The sequence below is a fragment of the Eretmochelys imbricata genome, chromosome 2, assembly GCF_965152235.1.
Source record: "Eretmochelys imbricata isolate rEreImb1 chromosome 2, rEreImb1.hap1, whole genome shotgun sequence".
Taxonomy (NCBI): domain Eukaryota; kingdom Metazoa; phylum Chordata; order Testudines; family Cheloniidae; genus Eretmochelys; species Eretmochelys imbricata.
The window spans coordinates 268003985-268020380 of record NC_135573.1 but is presented as its reverse complement, the minus strand read 5'-3'; the positions used below and the strand labels follow the sequence as shown (position 1 = coordinate 268020380).

The 16396-nt window shown below is 43.9% G+C and overlaps 1 protein-coding gene across 4 annotated transcripts; it reads right to left on the bottom strand.

The window, feature by feature from the left end:
- Window positions 1–1104: 1104 nt before the first annotated feature.
- LOC144260073 (GTPase IMAP family member 2-like) lies at window positions 1105–15253 on the bottom strand. Of its 4 annotated transcripts, none has more exons than XM_077808617.1 (4): window positions 15058–15253; window positions 13023–13088; window positions 6305–6350; window positions 1105–3194 (listed from the first exon to the last, which is right to left on the bottom strand). In XM_077808617.1, the coding sequence occupies exons 3-4, from the start codon at window positions 6342–6344 to the stop codon at window positions 2419–2421; spliced, it is 816 nt and encodes a 271-aa protein (XP_077664743.1). In that variant the 5' UTR covers window positions 6345–6350; window positions 13023–13088; window positions 15058–15253; the 3' UTR covers window positions 1105–2418. The 4 variants fall into 4 exon arrangements, with proteins under 4 accessions (XP_077664743.1, XP_077664745.1, XP_077664744.1 ...); XM_077808619.1 differs by having other exon boundaries at window positions 1105–3191; XM_077808618.1 differs by lacking the exon at window positions 13023–13088.
- Between the last annotated feature and the right edge of the window lie 1143 nt (window positions 15254–16396).

Here is a 16396-nt window from a genome sequence, read left to right as displayed (position 1 = left end):
AGATATCATTGAAAAGGTTATGATCTACTGAATGTGTTTAACTAATTTGCATGCATGTATCATTTTTGTTTCTGAAGCTGGGGATATTGACCATGTCTCTGTATTTCAAATGTGCTACGTTACGGGTTATTGAGGAAATGTGCAAAAACATAAGGATTACCCCAGGAACTGTGTGCAATAGAAACCTCTCAGAGAGAGCTCTACACAATGGGAACTGTTTGACCCAGGTCACAGCAAAAGAGCTTTCCAGCAAGTGAGGGAAAGATATAAAAGGGGGACAATGACAACATGAGGGGACCTCGTTCTCCCTGCAAAAACACACCTGGAAACACCTGGAGAACAAAGACTGAACTGGGGGAAGTGATGGTCCCAGGATAAGATTTTTAGCCTGTGTATGAAAGCCTGGGAAAGCCAAGGCAGCTTGTGCCTTAAGAATCTGCCAGCCTGATTTTGACCCAGGGTGAGAATTTGGTAATTTGTATCCTACCTATCTAGTGTGTTACGATCAGTTTGTGGTTTCTGTTTATTTACTGAGATAATCTGCTTTATTCTGTTGGCTATCTCTTATAATCACTTAAAATCTGCATTTTATAGTTAATTTGTTTTGTTTATTATTAAATCCAGTTTGTGCAATTTATAATTGGAGGGCGGGAGAGACTGTGCATATCTCACTTCACACTGATGGAGAGGGTGAATTTTTATGAGTTTGCACTGTGCAGATCTTTCTATACAGGGCAAGACAGTGTTATTAGGGGTGTGCACGTGAGTGCTGCTGGTGCCCTTTCACACAGAGCTGATTTCAGTCTGTCTGCAGCTGGGTGTAGCCCTACCTGTGTGTGTGCTGCAAGAGGCCGGAGAGCCTAATTCAGCAAAACAGAGAGAGGGAATCCAGGCTGGCTGGGCAGGAGAGGCTCAGTGAAACCATGGTACATCAGGTGGCATCCCAAAGGGGTCTAACCTGTCACAGATTCCTCTCATGTTATTACCCAAAATGCAGTACATGAAACACAGAAGATTTCTCCCTGCATCTACATTTGTGGTTTCACTTTTCTATTCTCAAATTCTGTTATCTTTCATCTTTATGCATTAAGAACAATATCAAACTTCAATCTCTACAACTTTATTTCCGAGTAAGAAAAAACAGCAAAAAATCAGAACAAATATAAAGTTTCGATGTGAGTAACAGCCCAGCTTCAGTCTCTGGAATATCCTCCATCTTGAACTGCCTCACAGTACGGCCCTTGCAGGCAGGCTATGGAGACCCGTTTACACTTAAAGAAGCAGAACTGTGCATCAAAACCAGAGTGACACCTTTTGTCTGCAGATTTACATAACCCACAGTCCTGAAAAATCACTGAGGTCAGAGCCTGGAAACAGAAATCTCCACAAAAATGAATTGCATTCCCTGAATCAGCACTGCCAGATGTTCTATTACATGGATTTCAGCTGCAGAAAAGTTTTTGGTGTTCTCATGATTTGTTCACACAAGATACTGGACAAATGCTGATCTCTATATTCTGGGGAAATTGCTATTGTATTTGGCAGCAGTTCTAATTGAGAAAGAAACTGAAGATTATTTTTTTAAAGTAACAATTCCATATATTACCATATTTCATACGCATGTCTGTGGTGATTTTATACTCTTTGCTTTCAAAATATCAAATGAGGGTACACTTCATGGGCCACATTAATTCCTTGTGTAACTGAAGCCAATGGAGTTTCATCTACTCACAGGTCTAAGTTTGGCCTCTAAATGTTTGAGATTTAATTTTTAGTGGAAACTTTACAGTGTTCAATGTCTCAGAGTTTGAACTACTGTAAATTTACATAACAACTGAAGTTATTTGACACCTCTGTTCAGAGGGCTACATTGTAGTCTGTTGCATAACTGTAAATTCACAATACTCCACTGAAATTAATAGAGCTACCCCACTGCAACTCCAGAGTACCTGGGAGCAGTTACATGGCCATAATCCAGATTACTTCACTGAAATTAATGGAATCAAACTACTGCAAATGCAGGGTAAGTGAGGGCAGAGTTTGGTCCAGAATCTTTAAAGCAACCTAATATTGAGGCCTCATGGCTGGACCACTGGACTATTCCCAGTTCTGCCACTCACCTGCGGAGTGACTATGAGCAAATCACGTCACCTCTCTGAGCCTTAGTTTCCCCATCTATAAAATGGGGAGAATGATACCAGCCTCCTTTGTAAAGCACTTTGAGATCTACTTAGGAAAATCTCTATATAAGAACTCGATATTATTATAATACGTAATGTTAATAAGGAAGAAATATTAATATTATTACTTGTATTTTGTATGAAAGTGCTGCACTAGCATAAGAGTGAGGTGCCGGAGAAGCTGAGAAGCTTTGGGAAGCAGTTGGGTTAGGTTGCAATGAAACTTTATTAATGGCTGTTAATGAGGGAGATAAAACAGGAGACATACAACAACAACAATACAAACTGCAGCAACCCCGAAGCCCAAAATAATGTCATTATACTTTGGACCATCTGCTTTCACAGTCTTCACTGCGGCTGTTTTATTTATTCCCATCGGGTGTCTCCTGTTTTGTTCAGTTGAATAGATCTTACTGATATATCTGCCCCCATTCTCCTGAACCATTCCCTGGATCACTTCAGTCAGCTCAGAAACCTGTTCAGCCTGTTCTGCTCCAGTTGCTTTGTTATTGAAAGCACAATATCGGTCCCCACACTTCTGAATCAGCCCCTTAAGATCTTTGTTATCTGAGTTTCTCACATAGTCATGCAGTGAGTCAACCCCTAAATCTTCTTTCCGGGTGAACAGGACAATCATGTGCCTCACGGCTTCAACTCCAAAAATCTTCTTTATTCGCTTCACTGCGTACTTGTCTTCCTCAGTGTAACGGCCCAGCTGGGTCACCAGCAGCAGAGCGTGGGGGCCAGGGGCAGAGAGTTCAATACAGCGACCAATCTCTCTTGAGGTTATTGTATCACAAACCTTTCTGTCAAAAATGGCAGGTGTGTCAATAACCACAAGCTCCCTCCCATTCCAGCTCCTTTGCCCTTTTTCACAAGTCAAAGTTACTGACTTTGCCCAGAGCTTGGACACAAACTTTTCTTCGCCAAGGATGGAGTTTCCTGTCGCACTTTTCCCAGCTCCACTTTTACCAACAAGGATGAGTCTCAGTTCTGATCGCATATCTGGGTCTGCTGGGAACAAGTTTGACAGAGTAAGAACCTGAGTAGTACTTCTACTCCTATAATTATAGCTGTGAGGCCCAGGATGGGTCAGAACACGAGCTTTTGACCAGTGGGGACACAGATTCAGATTAGATGAGTTCACTAGTGGAATCCAATTTCTCTTTTTATCCTTATTAATGGTTATTCAGCCACATCATTAACCCACAACACAATTAAGCAAATCTATCATTCTCCATTCAAGCACACACCAAGCCTGGGATAGCAGGAAGGAAGGTTTCAAGTTGTGGTTGAAGGGCTTAAGATCTGTGTGTGGAGAGTGGGGGTGGAGGTCAGGACTGAGGGTGTTTGCAGAAGTTTACCTGATTTTTCCCTTTACATTTATGAACATTTAAAATTCAACACACCCACTGAAATGTAAAAATATATTGTACAGAACCTTTTTTTGTTCCTTCAGCCCACAGATTCTGGCCAATGGTTCGATGGGGATGAGGGGCATACAAGAGTCTGAAGAGAATACAATGTGGTGATCTAGACTCTAGGACCCTAGAGTTTATATGGCTCTTATCACCACAGTATCTGAGTTCCCTACAATCATTCCTGGATATATCCTCACAGTGCCCTGGGAAATAAGGGGAAACCACCCCAATATTAAAGAGGGGAAACTGAGGAACAGAAGCAGACTAAGTGGTTTGCCTAAAGTCACACAGAGGGTCTGTGGATGAGCCAAGATTTGAACCCATCTCCTGTGTCCCGTCCAGTGCTCTGGTCACTAGAGGATCTTTCCTGCTCATCCCATACAAAATGACCCCTGCTGTGGTGAGGAGAAGTCACAACAGATGATCCCCACCTCCAGGAACCACTTCACCAACGAGGTGGAGGTCATGACCAAAAGACACTTCTTGACACAAAGAGCTTACAATGTAAATTTAATACAGAGACTACAAGTCAGTACAAGAAACAGATGTAGGGAGCAAAAGATAATTGTGAGACTGTTATCCCTGATGACAGCACATAAGCTGCCTCATCATTGTCATGTGTTTTGTAGGCACCATGGCACAGGTGGGTTTAGGGAGAAACGTAAAGGAGGATAATGTTTGCAGTTTTACAGAGAGCTCCTGACATGTGCAGGTGGTGGCATGGGAGACTTTGCAAAAGTGCCTTTCCAAAAATTGGACAGTGATAAAGGCTAGCGTCACTGGCAGAGTGGAGGTGCAAGTCCACTTCCCCTTACTGTATGAGAGATGATAGGTAGGTCAGACATAGATTATGAAGGGACTTAAAATTAAAGACAGTGGAAGGGGTGGAAAAGGGGGAGCCAGTGGAAGAAAGCAAAGAGGAAGGGTGATATTGTTGAAGCACTGAGCCAGGAAGACGGTCTCCCACAGTATTCTTGCCAGCAAGTTAAAAAAGTATTGATTGGATGAATGGACTATAAGGTAGATAGAAAGCTGGCTAGATTGTCGGGCTCAATGGGTAGTAATCAACGGCTTGATGTCTAGTAGGCAGCCGGTATCAAGTGGAGTGCCCCAGGGGTTGGTCCTAGGGGCGGTTTTGTTCAACATCTTCAGTAATGATCAGCATGATGGGATGGATTGCACCCTCACCCAATTTGAAGATGACACTAACTGGGAGGAGAGGTAGATACACTGGAAGATAGGGATAGGGTCCAGAGTGTCCTAGACAAATTGTAGGATTGAGCCAAAAGAAATCTGATGAGGCTCAACAAAGACAAGTGGAGAGTCCTGCACTTAGGACAGAAGAATCCCATGCATCGCTACAGGCTGGGTACTGACTGGCTAAGCGGCAGTTCTGCAGAAAAGGACCTAGGGGTTACAGTGGATGAGAAGCTGGATATGAGTCAGCAGTGTGCCCTTGTTGCCAAGAAGGCTAACGGCATATTGGGCTGCATTAGTAGGAGAATTGCCAGCAGACCAAGGGAAGGGATTATTCCCTTCTATTCGGCACTGGTGAGGCAACATCTGGAGTACTGCATCCAGTTTTGGTCCCCCACTACAGAAAGGATGTGGACAAATTGGAGAGAGTCCAGCGGAGGACAACAGAAATGATTAGGGGGCTGGGACACATGACTTATGAGGAGAGGCTAAGGGAACTGGCTTGATTAGTCCCCAGAAGAGAAGAGTGAAGGGGGATTTTATATCAGCCTTCAACTACCTGAAGGGGAGTTCCAAAGAAGATGGAGCTTGGCTGTTCTCAGTGGTGGCAGATGACAGAACAAGGAGCAGTGGTCTCAAGTTGCAGTGGGGGAAGTCTAGGTTGGATATTAGGAAACACCATTTCACTAGGAGGGTGGTGAAGCACTGGAATGGGTTACCTAGGGAGGTGGTGGAATCTCCATCCTTACAGGTTTTTAAGGCCCGGCTTGATAAAGCCCTGGCTGGAATGATTTAGTTGGTGTTGGTCCTTCTTTGAGCAGGGAGTTGGACTAGATGACTTCCAGAGTCTCTTCAAACCTTAATCTTCTATGATTCTATGATTCTATGTTTTATGCAATACTATATTCAATGGGTAGACTTGGAGTAAGACTGCTCCTCCAGAGAGGAGGCTGAGAGATAAACAGGGCCTGGAGGAGAGTTTTAGCAGGGCAGACAGAAAGGAAAGGCTGAATCCGAGAGATGCTGTGCAGGAGGAAGCAGCAAGATGTAGACATGACCTGGAGGTAAGGGTCTAAAGAAATGGTGGTGCTAAAGATGATGCCCAGGTCATAGGCCTGAGTGACATGGAGGATGGTGGTGCTGGGCACAGTAACTAAGAAAGAGAAGAAAAGTGGAGAGTGTTACTGAGAAAGATTAAAGGCTCTGTTATGGCCATTTTGAAATAGATTTGAAGGCTGGACATCACCAATGACATGTCAGAAAGACAGGCTGAGACTTTCGTTTGGGGAGAAGGAGATAGGTCAGAAGTGGAGATTTGTGAGTTGTCAGCACAGAGGTAAAACAATATTTATGTGCTAAATAAATAGGGTCAAAGGGGAAATAGAAGGGGGCCCAGAACAGAGCCCTCTGGAATTCCCACTGAAAGTTGGTGCAGAGAAGAGGAAGGTCCTCTGAATGAAGCACAGAAATGTGGCCAGAACAAGGCTCTTGGTGTAACTTTCTCACCATACGTTATGGCTCCTCCTTTGCTCTTCCTCTCTTTCATCTCTCTCTGAAATAGATTAAAATGTGTTATTTATTTAAAACATCCTTTTACCTCCAAGCTCAGAATTTAGAAACTACAGTATTAGAAATACTCCACTATCAGCCTTGAAATCTTGATTATGGCCAGAATAGTGAGGTTCTGAAAATGACACTTTGATTCTTAATATTTAATGTCCACCATTCTTTTTCCTCAAATTTTCCCAGTTTAGAAATAAAGACCCTGATTCAGCAAAGTACTTAAGTATGTGCTTAACTTTAATCACAATTAGTACTATTGATATGTGACTTCGATGGAACTACTCCCATGTGCTTAGAGTTAGGCATATGCTTAAGTACCAAGCTATACTGTAGCCATAGGCACTGATCCTACAAACATGTTTTGTCTTGTTTAAGAACATGGCTAGTCCCAGGAAGGCAATGAGTATATCCACATTCACACACGTGGAAGTGTTTGCAGGATTGGGGCCATATCAATTTTCCTAACTGCCAGTAACTCAAGCTGAGGTGGGTATATGAAAATCAGTCTCTGGTATGGAGGATGGGTCCATCAATGGCTATAAGCCAAGATGCTCAGGGATGGAACCCCGTGCTCTGGGTGTACCTAAGCCTCTGCCTGCCAGAAGCTGGGAGAGGATGGCAGGGGATTGATCACTCGATAAACTGCCCTGTCCTGTTCATTTCCTCTGGGGCACCTGGCATTGGCCACTGTCAGGAGACAGGACACTGGGCTAGATGGACCTTTGGTCTGAACCAGTGTGGCCATTCCTATGTACTGCTCTATATATACATATACATTTTCATCAGGAATCAGAACTGGAATAAGAACTTACCTGACAGTTTGACTTTTCATGCATCAGATTAAAGAGAATGCACCCTGCACTTTGGCATTCATTCTTTCCCTCTCTCTTTATCTGCTCTTTACCTTAGGACTCAGTCCTGCTAAGTCCTCAGTGTTCTCGCCCCAATCTCGTAAAGCACTTAAGTACGTGCCTAACTTTAGGTATGTGAATAGTCCCACTGAAATCAGTGAGATCACTCATGTAGTATATGAAGCCACTAATCTCTTCTCTTTCAAATTCCTCCTCAAGTTTTAATTATACTGAGATATCCACAAGAAACTGGCTAGGTGAAGGGCCAGAGGGGATTGCTGGTAGTTATTTCAGAGGGGTAGCCGTGTTCATCTGTTTCAGCAAAAACAACAAGGAGTCCTATGGCACCTTAAAGACTAACAAATTTATTTGGGCATAAGCTTTCATGTTCGGGGTTCAGCAGAGGTACAGCCTGGGGGAACCAGTGGCCCCTTTGTGATGCATCTGACAAAGTGGGTTCCAGTCCACAAAAGCTTATGCCCCATTCCAGGGTGGTCACCAGTTCCGTCCCTGAAAGGGTTAAAGCCATTCCTGAGAGAGGGCTGGGGCTGCGAGAAAAGGCTAGACTGATTGGGAAGGCAGCCACAGCTGAGGCCATGCCCCAATCAGGCTGCAGCTGGCCATATAAAAGGCCAGTGAGCCAGGAGTTTAACACACTCTCTCTCTCTCTCTCCTGAGAGGGAAGGGCCTGGCTGCCTGGAAGCTGAAGAGCAACCTGAGGTAGAGCAGCGCTAAGGAAAGACAAGAGGGGCTAGGGAGCTCCTGCCTGGCAACTTCCCAGGCTGAGGCCTTGCATAAGGGCCCAGAGCAGATACTGAGGCTACAGGTGGGTAGCCTGGGGCTAGACAAAGGCAGCAGGTCCAAATGCCCGTTGCCTATGATGACTGGCTCTCACACTGCAGTCCGCTCCAGGGAGCAGGAGCTCATTGCTGACTAGCTGGCAGATCCCTGTTCAAATCCCTTCTCCACATCAGGAAGAGGTGGGACTTGAACCAGGGGTTTCCCATATCCTGGGTGAGCACCCTTATCACTGGTTACAAGGGAAATCCTCCTTGTTGTGCAGAGTTAAGCAGCTGCTCAGCGTGGCTACTGAATTGGGCCCCACATGCGAGTTAGGCAGAGGAGTGGCCATCTTCCCCCAGTTCATGGATCCCCAGCATAAATAGACACCTGTCTCCTAGGGAGTGACAGGGCTTAGCACACACCCTTCTCACAGGTATCTCCCCTGGCTAGCTTTGGCACCTTCCCGCCTAGCGTGCTGACTTTGTCAATCGTATTGTAAGGCACCAATCTTTCTCAATTCTTTGTACAGAGAGCCCAGATGCCTAACTCAGGTGTTGTGGATCACAGTGTTGTTCCTGTGGTTTTTCTAGGGGCCCAAAGGTAAGTGTTGCAATGCTCAGCATCACAGTGCCTCAGCTGACTTGTGAATCTGGACCCACCAGTTCATCACACTTCCTTGATGTGACAGGTTACATCTTCTCTGGGGGCATTTTGACTTCACTCTAATTCAAAACAATAGAAGGTAGTGGCCATTTGAAACATGGCATTATAACTGAGGGGAACCTGCGGCTCTGTTACTTTGGGAACAGTGGGAGAGGGCAGACATTTTGAAAAAGGGCTATTCTTGGTGAGTTTCTCTGAAGGAGAAGATTTTTTGTTCCAATTTCTGATCAGATATGAAGAATAACAGGAACAAAGGACCACTAGTCCTCAGTATTACTTTTTAGAAAACTACCTCTTACACAAAAAGAAAAGGAGTACTTGTGGCACCTTAGAGACTAACCAATTTATTTGAGCATGAGCTTTCGTGAGCTACAGCTCACTTCACGGTATGCATCCGATGAAGTGAGCTGTAGCTCACGAAAGCTCATGCTCAAATAAATTGGTTAGTCTCTAAGGTGCCACAAGTCCTCCTTTTCTTTTTGCGAATACAGACTAACACGGCTGTTACTCTGATACCTCTTACACAAGATCTACTCAGCATGGAAGGCACAAGGGAGAGAGTACAGATAGTCACAGGTTTCAAGGCCAGAAGGATCCATTATGAGCATCTTGTCTGACCTCTTGCATACAAAGGCCAAAGCATTTCACTCAGTAATTCCTGTGACAAAGCTATAACTTTTGGTGGAGCATAGCATATTTTTTAAGACATCCAGACTTGATTTAAAGACCTCAAGTGATGGAGAATCAAGTCTGTAGTTAAGTGTTAGGAGTGCTAATGACAATGTAGGAATCAAGCCTGTATTTTTGCCTGAGATACAATTTTGGGTCTTGCTTGCCTGTTTGTTTTTTTACATTCTTACTAATATATGTTAACAAAGGAATCCATACTAATATGTGTAAACAAAGGACAAAAACACTGCTTATATTGTTTTTGCCTGGCCAGGTGGGTTTGTTAGTATAATGGGAACAGATAGAAAACTGTTAGTGTTACTGGGTGTTATGCTGGTGTGACATTGCACTCCATATGATTTATAAAAATGTTTGTAAGTGTGAATATGATATAACTGGAATATGCTTATGCAAAAGATCTCTTGGAAGGTGTCATTACAAAGCTTATAATCTACTGAGTGTGTTCATCCTATTTATATGAATGTATCATTCTTGTATCTGAAACTAGGAATATAAAATATAACTCTGAGGTTCTACTGTAGTAATGCAAAATGTTTTCCATTAATGGTGGTTTAGAATCTTGATGGCTCCCATTAACTAGGACAATTGGTTGTAAATGGCTCTATTTACTTGTAAGCCTTCCTGTATACCTATATGCCAGTCAGTGTGTAATGAAGTCTTACAGTGACATATGACCACATGATACTGGACTCCATCTTAAATGTGGTGCTTTTCCACTTAGAAGGAAGCGTGGGAACTCAGAGAGAGACAAAGGATTCCCAGCTTGTGCCAATGCTATAAAAGGGGTTGGAAGCTGCAGTTATGTGAAATCCCCTGCTTTTCACCCAAGATGCCTTCTGGAACTAACAAGGACTGTACCGGGGAAAGGATTGGGCCCAGATTAGAAAGGAGTCTAGTCTGTGAAAGAAGCTTATTGGAACATCTCCAAGGGTGAGATTTACCTGTATTCAGTTTAATGTATTAGGCTAAGGCTTTATGGGTTTTTTATTTTGCATGGTAAATTACTTTGTTCTGTCTTATTGAGACCCCTTAAATCCTACTTAATACAATCACTTTAATAAACCCAGAGTAAGTGATTAGTACCTGGCAGAACAAACAGCTGTGCATATCTCTCTATCAGAATTAGAGGGTGGACAAATTATGAGTTTATCCTGTATAAGCTTTATACAGAGTAAAATGATTTATATGGGGTTTGGATCCCAATGAGAAATGGGTGTCTGGGTGCTGAAGATAAGTGATCTGCTAAGCAGTTTTTGGTTAAAGTCTGCAACTCTGGGGAGTGGACCGGACCCTGGTCTGTGTTGCAGTAGGCTAGCATGTCTGGCTCAACAAGGCAGGGTTATGGACTCCCAAGCTGGCAGGGAAAACCGGCTCAGAGGTAAAGTCAGCATGTCAGGTGACAGTCCCCAGCAGGGAAAGGAGCAGAACTGCCAGCAGCTCCTCCAGCTGCTGTACTGCCCCGAGTCCCCCTCCCTTCAGGTAACATGGGATGGGGAGGGGATGGGAAGAGCATGGGGGTCCTGGGCTGGGGGTGGAGCGGAGTCATGTGGGGAGGTTACATGCCCCCCCCCCTTAGCTGGTGTGCCCTCCCCCTCCCATACCGGCAAAATCTTTTGTTTACTTGCACCACTGGACAAAGACCCCAGACTCACAACCTTCCAAAAAGGAACATGATCATACATTACTGTGTATCAACCAAACTTGTGATCTCATCAAAAATTATTTCATTTTTGTCCATAAAACCATGCTGATTAGAATTAATTATGTTTCCATCCTTTAATTCTTTACTGGTTGCATCCCATATTATCTTTTCTAGGATTTTCCTCAGGACTAATGCCAGGCTAAGCAGCCTATAGTTTTCTGCTTTACTTTACCATTACAGACTGGCATTTAGTCATTGGTCTCCACTGGGAGATCCAGCAGGCATAATCTTGGGGGGAGGAAGTGTGCATCCAGTATCCTCCTTTGGGATGCTTTTGTCTCTGGGCTGCCTCCTCCCAGCCACCTATAGTGTGGATTCTATCCCCGGAGCGCACAGCTCAGCATGTACTTCCACCAGTTTCAAGGGCTGGAACTGGTCAAAGGCCTGATGCAGGGAGCACAGAGGTGGAAGGCTTCTTGCACCCATCCTGCACAGCCGCGCTAGAACAAGGGCATGGCTAACCCTGCATTAATCATTCACATACTCGGATGAGCAGCAATTATGCTACTTTTCTTCTCCTCCCCCAAGGAGTACACCTGATGGCCATAGGTCACTAGAAAGGGAGGGACAGCAGACCCCAGTCCTGTCTCCTGACCAATAATTCCGTGTGGGCGTAAAGCCTCTAAAAGGGCCTGTTCTCTTTCAGGATCCAGCCAACAGTCAGGTAAGAACCAATTCGCGGACTCAGAGCTCAGAGGAGGGGTCTTACCATGCTGGAGGTGGACATGGGAAGCACATGTGTGGCTGTGCCAGTGAGGAATTGCCAGGAGCAGGCATCCCAATTTCTGGAGCAGGGGCCTGTTTGCCGACACACACAACACTGTAATTTTGGGTGGATTTTGGCGGTTGCTTGAGATCCCGGGCAGCCCAGGGATTTCACCTGCAGCGTCATCTTCTGACCACCCGCAGTTGCTGTGCTACTTGTGCCATATGCAGCAGCAGTCAGGGGCGGTACCCGGTTGCCCCTCTGATGTGAGCTGGGCAGAGGCTCAAACTGGGCAAAGGGCTGCGGAGCAGCCCCCTCCCCTTTTCACTCAGAGCTCAGCAGCAAACCTCCTCTCACCTCAGTGGAGGAAGGAGCACAGGGGAAGCCCCCTTCTGTGCAAGTTGAAGACAGGGCAGCTGCTGGGATCTGTTGGAGTCCTGGGGACTGAGGGCCACTGGCGCCTGCCAATGGGAATCAGGGGGTCCCAGGAGCAATGTGGGAAGGGAGCCAGGGATGAGGTGAGTAGGGGAGTTGGGGGCTTTGTTTTTGCACATTTTCTGTGCACTTATGATGTTTCTACTTGTCATTGTCACATACACACACACATTCTGTGGCTGGGCAGGGAAGTTTAAAAAATCCACATGATTTATTCTTTCTTTTAAAACTCTCCTGATTTCTAAGCCAGGCACTTGGAGAGCTGGCATGGGGAGGCCATGTGAAGGACAGAGCCCAGCAGAGGTGCCGAATAAAGGTCTGGAGGAAGTCACAGAGCCTGGGCCACAGGGGATCAGGGGACAGAATAGGGAGTGGTCTGAAATGGGACTTGGTTTGGAGCCCAGAGGCAGCAGCTCTCTGAGGCTCGTAAAGAAGCAGCAACCCCTGCAGCCAAGATGCCCCAGACCCTGGGGATTAGCCAGGGAAAAGGGTCAGTGAGATCTCAGCAGTTGTTAAAACAAAAGGAGGGGCAGCTCTGCTTGAAAAGGCAGGTGAAGGGCATGGAAAGGTGGGGCTGGTAGTGTAATTGTCAGCCAGAAGGGGAGTAAGCCGGAGGTGTGAGGCATCTGCTACATCTAGATGCCAGGAGGAAAATACAGAAAAGTGGTACCCAGACTCTGGAACTAGCGCTCTCTCTATGGGACCTTTCAGCTGACTTAGGGGCAACCCAAGTGCTATGCCGGAAAAGTCTCACATGCAATGAAGCCCCTCTTACAGCTCTATTGGACTATTCCCGAGAGGGACAAATGAGTGCTTCAGTTTTCCACTTACAAATGCTGGAACTGCAGCAGCCTCTGGGGCGAAGGGCAGCCGTTAACGAGTGGGCAGGTCTCTGTGCTAGAGTGGGGGAAGGAGACAATTTGGTCAATGACACTGGGACAAATCCTACGTGCAAAAAATTGATCATGACAGTGTCCGCACCCAGCCAACAGAACTCATGCACTGCAGATTTGGTCTGAGAAATCCAAATGCTAAGCTACATGAAAATTATTTTATCTACAGCATCTTGAGAACTAAATTTGAAACAGGTTTCAGAGTAGCAGCCATGTTAGCCTGTATTCATAAAAAGAACAGGAGGACTTGTGGCACCTTACACTAACCAATTTATTTGAGCATAAGCTTTCATGAGCTACAGCTCTAGTTAGTCTCTAAGGTGCCACAAGTCCTCCTTTTCTTTTTGTAAATTTGAAACAGTAGCTCCTAGGAAGCTACATATTTTAGATGTAGTGTTTAAACTCCTAACTCTCCTCTTCAGCAGAGCTTGAATTCTCCAGAGCTACTTTGGGTGCTCGCACTGAGCATTTCCATATCTTAACACATTTGGATTCCTTTAAAATTGAACCTTAACTCTGAACTTCCACAATTTGTACTACTTGTTTTTAGGGCAATTGCAACATTCTTGTAATAAATATTCTTTAACCTGAACTCCAGTCTAACGTAGCTTTTCTATGGGAATACATATGTAACAAATGTTAAGTATTCTCACCTCTTGTCATATGTAGTAACTATAACAGGAAGTGCTTGAATTACTTATTTCCCCTGCCCCTTTATCACCCGCAACTCCCCCGGCCTTTCCTGCCTCTGCTCATTTGCTTCACGGTTGTTTCTTGTTCTAAGCTAAGGCCTTGATCCTGCAGACACTAACACGCACGCTTAAATTTAACACGAGGTGTCCAAATTGATTTAGATGGCACATAAATGTTTGCAGGATCAGAGCCTCAGATCAGTAGCTCTTCAGGGTTTTACGCTGACTCCACATGTTCTTCTAAGGCAAATAAGAAAAGATGTTGATAGAGATCAAATTTCATCACAACTCTATCCACACCCAGCCAACAAAACTTGCATTTTGCCTGTTTGTTTTGAAGAATGCGCACACTGAACGACAAAATTCTCTATCAAGTGGTGACTCAGTAGGGATTTTTTGACGTATAGTTTTGGAACTGATATATGATTAAATGTGTGACTGGTATGTCAGATCATCTACAGGTAAATACAAAACTAGGAAAATTAACAAGTTCAAAACCAAGTAAAGAAATTCACTGAAATTATCTTAAATGGTTCATGATTTAACCATTTAAAGCATTACTTCAAATAGCTTACATTTTTTTCAAAAATACTTTTGTAACAGATTTAGGATTTAGATAGTATAGTATGACCTCTGAAAATTCAAGCTGCTGTTCTTCCCATCAATTGCTGGAATCATTAAAACTCTCACTTTCCTGTCCTATTCTCACTGCTTAGCTGATGAATGATTCAAAACAGCATATTTCTATAAATAGTATAGAAATAGTATATTTCTAACCAAAAATTCAGAAGTCCTTCTACCTACCAACTAGGTTATGGGGTGGTCAATGACTTCTGAGAGGGTCTGAGGACCCAGTTCATCCCTGTGCCAGAGCTAAACTTGACACAGGGGAAAAGGTATACCAAGACCTTTGCATCTCCTCAAACCTGGGATAAATACAGCTGCCCAGAAATGGACCCGGTTGCTCAGAGGCTATTGCAGCTGTTCAAATTAACTATTTCTATCACCTGTAAATCTGATGAATTCTCTTAAAACTTTTAATAATTTCTTCCCATCTGTTCCCTTCTACCCTTTGGGAATAGCTATGAGGTAGAATTGATGCCCAGAGAGAGATCACCGTGCTCACTGCATTGTCTCTTGGTAACTCAGCAGCATTTTCAGCTTTGTAACCAATTTTTAAATTTACCTTAAATGCCCACACAGACAACCCCTTCACACATCTCCTCACCCCTGTTCCTGCCCAGACAGATAGACACACACACACACACGCTCTAATGCTACCTCTATGTTGAAGGCTCAGCTTGAAGATCAAATCATTATTTCTTCAGATTAAGCCAATATTTCCAATTTCTTCACTGTCCGCCAGGCTGCTGGTGTTAATCAAGAATGACTGGCTGCCAGTTTCTTTTATTTAACAGCAGTGTCAGATTAATAGCTGAATAGACTGAGGACAAATGTGAAAATGAAAAGAGCATGATTTAAACTTCCTTCTGTTTATACGTGATGTGGGGTGAGCCAAAGCCAATGATCAGCAAATACACAATTGGGAGTTTTACAGGAAGTCAGCTTGTGGTGAACAGCAGCAACTTATGAGAACATTGAGCCTAAAACCAACGTCCCCAGTGTTCAAATAAGAAATAACCTACATCAAAATGATCCGTTCCTCACATAGAAATGGTATCCTTACAAAATGAAGTATGTGGAATTTTTTTTCGATATGTCATATACACTTTTTGGTATGCTATCTAATACCATAGCAAATGAACTAAAATGCTTAGTTATATTTTCAAACCACCTCGTGGTGTCCTGTGGTTCTTGTCTTATAGTGACACCCGGAGGAGAAAAGATTTCAAAATAAGAACAAGCCTGAGTTAAGGTGGGTGTGTGTCATGAGGTGTGTATTTTAGTGTCCAGGACACAAAGCAACAATAAGAACTGAATTTGCATTAAAAATTTCTCCTATCCCCAGATGAGATGCCTCATAACAAAAAAAAAAATATCAGTTAACCCAGCAACAATGTACTTATCTATTTCAATATTTACAAAACCCACATTAAATAAAATGAAATGAATCTTGCTCTGGCCATGTGGTAATCATATGCCTATTCTTCTTACCAAGTAAAAAAGAAATACATACCTTACCCCACACACACACAAACGTGAACTCAGTTTCTTATTGTGACATTGCATTCCATATGTTTATGAAAACATGCTAATAAGTATAAATGTAACTGGAATATGCTTTATGTAAAAGGTCTCTTGTAAGTGTTAAGGAAAAGTTAGCACATGTGACTCCATTTTGGTTTGGGGCCCACCATTGTTTAAATGCCAGCACATCATACACCAGGAGGAGTAATCCTTAGATATTGAATCCCTGTGAAAATCCTCCTCCTTGTCTCCAGCCTGCCTTGTCTCCCAGTATCTGGTTTCTGTCAGTCTTTAACTCCCGGTTTCTTGGCCTTGATGTGAGGCCTCCCATCCTGATAATAAAAGTTACTGATGCATGGCTTTAGGACCATGCTGTGTAATTAACATACTGGTATAGCATGAGGAATGCACCAAGCAGGGATAGGTGGTAGATAAAACAAGGGTTTGTTTATTGGCTAAGGTTTCCGATGCA

Coding starts and splice junctions, on each gene's coding strand:
- LOC144260073 (XM_077808617.1), bottom strand. CDS start 6,344: ATGAAAGAGAGGAAGAGCAAAGGAGGAGCCATAACGTATG. Junction 3,195..6,304: donor AGGAGGAGCCATAACGTATG/GTGAGAAAGTTA, acceptor ACTTGTTCCCAG/CAGACCCAGATATGCGATCA.